Below are 6,000 nucleotides of genomic sequence, written 5' to 3'. Positions count from 1 at the left end.
AGCTCCCTGCTACTCATCACTAGCAGCCTGACCTTAAGTCAGGTGACTGGCCTGCCGTTGTTATTAGGGATGAGCATTGAATACTCAAGGCTCTGCCCTTCCCAGTTTTCTGTATGAGGCCATCACTGGGGATAAGCATTTATCGTTTCAGGCAGTACAGCGTAGTGTGCCTAATTTGGTTAATTTTATTTAAGAGGGTGCTATACACAGGGAAATGCATTTTTACTGTCTTCTCCTTGTTGCTCTTGTAGATCTGAGGCTGCCACCCCTGAGACAGGAACATAACACTCTCTGCATTTGCCGTAATTTATGGCATTATTGTGTTCCCATTATATAATACACTGGCTTGTATATTTGATTGTGTTTCCGCTCTTGAGGTTGATTCCACTGACTATAAACAGCCTGTGTCTTACTTCCAAGGGAAGGAATTCTCTTTTAGCTGACATAACAGGGGCTTATATTTTTGGATACTGCAGGTACCAGCTTGATCAGTGCTGATTACTGAGGTATCTATAGGTAGAGGGCATGGTCTATTAAAAATAGAATTAATTCATAATGGTAAAGAGTATTTGGCTTGATCAGTTTTCCATAGTAGTACCTTTTGAGCAGTAAAGCTCCTGTTAACATTTCTCTTCACTATCATTGTTTTATTTGAACTGGTTTACTGGAGGAAGGTTTCCCTTTCATAAACAGGTGGCTTAAGAGGCAAGAAGATTTGTCAAAGCTGCCTCAAATGGCAGTGGGAAGTGGCCCAGGCCCAGTGGTGAGCTGGAGCCGGTTCACACCTGTTCGCATGAACCATTTGTTAAATTTTGAAGCAGTTTTAGAACCGGTTGTTAACCCGCTTCCCTGCAGGGGGCGCTGAGGCTTTGATGGGCTCCAGCTGGGAAGTGATGTAATTCCTCCTCCGGCCGCCGGGGGCGCTGCACTGCGGGAGTCATGTGGGCTGCCGCCTGGCCCTGGGCACGAGCCCTGGTGCTGCTGCTGCTCCCCCCGACCCCTGGCCTTGGGGCTCCCAATGCTGCCTGGTGGGTCCCCGGCTGCTCTGCTGGACCTGGGCTGCGTCCTGCTGCTCTCCCCATGAGTACCCATCACCCTGCCCGCAGCCAGCCCCCGTCTCCAGCCACCCCCTGCCCTGCCTCTAGCCACCCCCGCACCCTCTGCCGGCAGCCAGCCCCTGCCTCCAGCCACCCCCTCACCTCCTGCCTGCAGCCAGCCCCCATCTCCAGCTACCCCCTGCCCTGTCTCCAGCCACACCTGCACCCCCTGCCCGCAGCCAGCCCCTGCTGCACCCCCTGCTCTGCCTGCAGCCAGCCCATCTCCAGCCACCCCCGCACCCCCTGCCCGCAGCCAGCCCCCGTCTCCAGCCACCCCCTGCCCTGCCTCCAGCCACCCCCGCACCCTCTGCCTGCAGCCAGCCCCTGCCTCCAGCCACCCCCTGCCCTGCCTCCAGCCACTCCCGCACCTCCTGCCCGCAGCCAGCCCCTGCTGCACCCCCTGCTCTGCCTGCAGCCAGCCCATCTCCAGCCACCCCCGCACCCCCTGCCCGCAGCCAGCCCCCGTCTCCAGCCACCCCCTGCCCTGCCTCCAGCCACCCCCGCACCCTCTGCCTGCAGCCAGCCCCTGCCTCCAGCCACCCCCTGCCCTGCCTCCAGCCACTCCCTCACCTCCTGCCTGCAGCCAGCCCCCATCTCCAGCCACCCCCGCGCCCCCTGCCCGCAGCCAGCCCCTGCCTCACCCCCTGCCCTGCCTGCAGCCAGCCCGTCTCCAGCCAGCCCCTGCTGCACCCCCTGCCCTGCCTCAGCCACCCCTGCACCCCCTGCCTGCAGCCAGCCCCTGTCTCCAGCCAACCCCTGTCCTGCCCGCAGCCAGCCCGTCTCCAGCCACCCCCGCACCCCCTGCCCTGCCCGCAGCCAGCCCCTGCCACACCCACTGCCCTGCCCGCAGCCAGCCCGGCTCCAGCCAGCCCTGCACCCGCTGACCTGCCTGCAGTCAGCCCCTACCTCCAGTCAGCCCCTGCCCTGTCTCCAGCCAACCCTGCACCCTCCTGTCTCCAGCCAGCTCCGCACCCCCTGCCCTGCCCTGCCCGCAGCCAGCCCTGCACCCCCTGCCTCCAGCTAGCCCTGCCCCACGCCCCTGTCTGCAGCTGGCCCCACATCCACTGGTGCCCTGCAGTTCCCAGGGCAGTAACCCTGCACACCTTCTTCAATGAGGGGTGCAGGGAGCAGCTGGGACCCACACATGTGCACACCCTAGGGTGACCAGACAGCAAGTGTGAAAAATCAGGACAGGTAATAGGAGCCTATATAAGAAAAAGACCCCAAAATCTGGACTGTCCCTATAAAATTGGGACATCTGGTCACCCTAGCACACCCCCCAGGGGGTGGCAGGGACCCACACATGTGAAATGGAGCTCATTTCTATTTCAGGCCCATCTTTTTAAAAAAGAACTTTAGGCAGGGTTAACATACACCTGTATTTTCCTGGGCAGGTCAGGCTTTTTGGTTCTTAAATCGCCATCCGGGAGAAATTTTTAAATTTTAAAAATTCCTCCCAGGAAAATACGGACATATGGTAACCCCGTTGGTACAAAAAATACATACTGGGGCACATCCCTTAAATCAGAACTTTTTATAGGGAACCAGTTGAAAAGATTTTGGCAGCTCATCACTGCCCAGGCCCAATAGAGGAGCTGACAGTAGCTCAGCTTGTACTTTGTCATTTTAATGGGAGGAGGTGTGTAAGATGCTTCATCTACCCTTTTGCAGTGCAACTCTACTGAGGAACTAGCAAGTAACATGGATTTGGCCTGAAGAAGAGGTTCTTCAAGGAAGAATAAGGAGCATCTTGTGAACACTGTATTACAAATAAAAATGTAGCAGGAGAACTGATGTTATTGTTCCTAGACTGAATGGAGTTGATGGGAAAACTGAGGATCAATATTAAACAGTTGTCTGAACAAATTTTTTGGTTACTACTACCACACGCCAGACAGAATCTGGCCCTTACTGTTGGACTTTATTTTAGATATGTAATGTATGGGTATTGTTATTTGTATCATATTTTTCTGTCATTCTTTTGGTAATTTTACTCAGTGTTTTACTAATTGTTTTCTAAAGTTTTTCTAGGCATGAATTTCATGGATGTACAATAGAAAACGATCAACCAAAAAAGTTCCTTTTTATTCTGGTAGCCTTTGAACTAACATCCCATCCTTTTAAATTCAAATCAAAATGGGCACTGCGTCACACACACTGGCTCTCTGGAAAGCTACTGTGGGAGCCTAGCAGTTCAAATCATTCTTTCATACTGTACACTAAGGCTAATGCTTTCGTTGGGAGTGAATTTTTTTTTTTCCAGAACAGTTCCGAAGCACTGGATTTTCCTTTATACTGGAAAACATAAATGAAAACAATTGTGTACTGTATCTTTAGTATGCTAAATTATGAAATCCTTTATACAATAGAATGTTAGAGATAGCCATAATCATGTTTGCCTCTCATCACCCAGTGAAAATACTTTTAAGAGAGGACCAGTGTAATTATATTCCAGATAAAAGGAACCAGAATATTATACTTGGCTTGATTGCTTTGTTGATAAGAAGCAGGGGGTGGGGGGAAGAGATCTGGATACTTATTTAATGAGCAACATATTTATTAAGCAGCATGTATTGTACATAATGCATTTGACTTTGTACGTAATGCATTAAGCTTACCTATTTTTAAAGCATATATTTTTTAATATTTTACTGCAGCTATTGCATTCCCTTTGCAGCTGTCCAACTATTCAATCATTTGGGAGAGTACATCTATGGCATATTGCTAAAGCATTAAGATGAACTACAGTCGTCAGTGCAGGAACAGTCAGTGTCAGCATCCACAGACGCCACAATGTCTTCGGCTGCATATTTCCTGTGACTGCTCCTATGCCAGTCAGACAGGCTCACAGCAGAATCTGTCAGAAGAGCAAAGCCACATTAACTAACATCAAGCAAATTAACACTTGAAAACATTTCAAGGCAATATTATTTTGATGGCTGCCAACTCTTTCACCAGACAAAGAATATGGGTCCAATCCTGCCTTCACCATTAACATCTGACTGACCTATTGACTTGGAGCAGGATTTTCATTCGTGGAGTAATTACTATAATACTTCCCTAAAACAAAATGAATTGCATTTCATGATGCACAAATATAGAAAGCAGGAGCTTGTAAAAGTGCTGGATGTGACCGCCCTTTAAATAAGAGCACTCTGTAGAAAAGCACATTAGCCATCTCTTTTCATATTATCACTGCCTGTGAGGCTGGAGTGGGTGGGTGGATATTTCATCTCTCTGTTTAAGTTCATTCTGAAAGATAAGCCCTTTGGAGAATTTTCAGAGGTTCATAAACTTCTAATTAAAGTTTTCCATATATTCTCAAAACTGGCAGAGCAATGTCAGTTTCAGTATTAACCTTACCAGGTTGCTTTATCAACAGCAGCTTTAATATATCATAAACCCCTACTGCTGAAATAATCGAAATGGAATAATATTCATCCTCCCAATAAATATTCTGAGCTGGTTGGAGGTTTAACATTGCATATGGAAGAATATTAGAACCCACATTTAGATTGTTTGCCTAAGTAGAATGTGCCAACCTTTCATAATTTTATCTCTAGTTGTTTTGTCAGACATATGGGCAATATATTTACAACATGCTATATTATATACCAAGAGAAAACCCAGAACTGTTTGTATGGGTTTTGGCTGTATCAGTCATTCATACTCAATGAATGAAATGTTAATGCACTATTTGGTGGAATTACACTTCTCTGACCAACTTGACACACAGGTTTTGCATAATAAACTATAAAATATATTATCCCAGCATGATGCTTGAGCTGTTTGTTATTAAAGATTTAATATTTTAAAGCTAGAAAATGAGAAACCCTAAAGTGCCTGGTTTTGATTTGCTTTTGCTTAGCTTTTTCTCATGCCTTGGTCTTCTAAATTGTTGCATACTAAGGGCCCAATCGTGCGACCCTTAGCCCCATAAGTAGTCCTCTCTTCTGCGAACAGTCTCAGTGGCATCAATGGAACTGCGTACCTGAGCAACTACGATGCAAGTGAGTCAGAGGTTGTAGGATCTGGCCCATCAGGCAAACTTGCCTGAAGTATAAACTGCAGTATTTGGCCATAGATGTCTAGGGCAATAGGGGAAAATTTTCCCCTCAGTTCTGCACAGCAGTAACTTCCCTGATATTATGCTCACCCTACATGTGTGGGCCTCCCATTGCTGTCAGTGATGTGGGCTCCCACTTCGTGAGGAGCAGAGTATCAGAGCTGAGTTCTCCCTGTGTGGATCTGAGAGAAGAATTCTGCCCTCATATATAGGTGTTCATTTTATGAACCTGCTTCTCCTGCTACTCATCTGGTTCATCAAACAAAAACAACAAAAAAAGGACATCTCTTAAAGAGTTCCACTGTAATGCTGTTGATTCCCAGCCTGAGGAAAAGCAATCATGTTACTGAAGAACACCAATGGCATCCTCTACCTTCTTCCTCCTCCTCAGGAAAATAATAATAATTAATAATATTAAAAAAACCCTTGATAAAAGAGCAAGAAGCAGAGGTGGTAGTGGGCTCTTTTGTCTGAGGTTCAATAAATGAACCAGAGAAACCAGCAGCTGCTGTGCAAGCATCAGTGACTACGATGACTGATTTGGCTGATTTTCTTCTTTTCATTTTGTGTGAGAATGAGACAAGTTTATTATAGTGTAGTATTCGGAAGCAGTGAGTGGCCTAGGGTGATGACACTTCACAGATATGGAACATGGACACAAAAGAAAATCTGTGGAACACGGATATGACAAGATTTTAGAGATAGCTTGGCACTGAAGGTCTTTTCTTTTCTGAAAAGGATTCATCTAGTCACATCACATGGTGCTGTCCATATGCTATTAGCTCACTGTGTTAGTTTTCTTATTGGTTGTGTGAGCTGGGATGCAGACTGAAGAGA

The 6,000-nt window shown here is 47.4% G+C and overlaps 1 protein-coding gene across 1 annotated transcript in view; it reads right to left on the bottom strand.

Moving 5' to 3' along the window:
* Positions 1-3,829: 3,829 nt before the first annotated feature.
* Positions 3,830-6,000, bottom strand: part of LOC144269194 (vitellogenin-1-like) — a 46,024-nt gene continuing 43,853 nt past the window's right edge. The window contains exon 36 of the mRNA XM_077824699.1: positions 3,830-3,954. Within this exon, the coding sequence (XP_077680825.1) occupies positions 3,830-3,954 (125 nt within the window). The remainder of the gene's footprint in view (positions 3,955-6,000) is intronic.

Source organism: Eretmochelys imbricata, chromosome 8, assembly GCF_965152235.1.
Source record: "Eretmochelys imbricata isolate rEreImb1 chromosome 8, rEreImb1.hap1, whole genome shotgun sequence".
Taxonomy (NCBI): Eukaryota; Metazoa; Chordata; order Testudines; family Cheloniidae; genus Eretmochelys; species Eretmochelys imbricata.
Note: the sequence above shows the minus strand (reverse complement) of the source record. Positions and strands in the feature narration are given on the sequence as shown.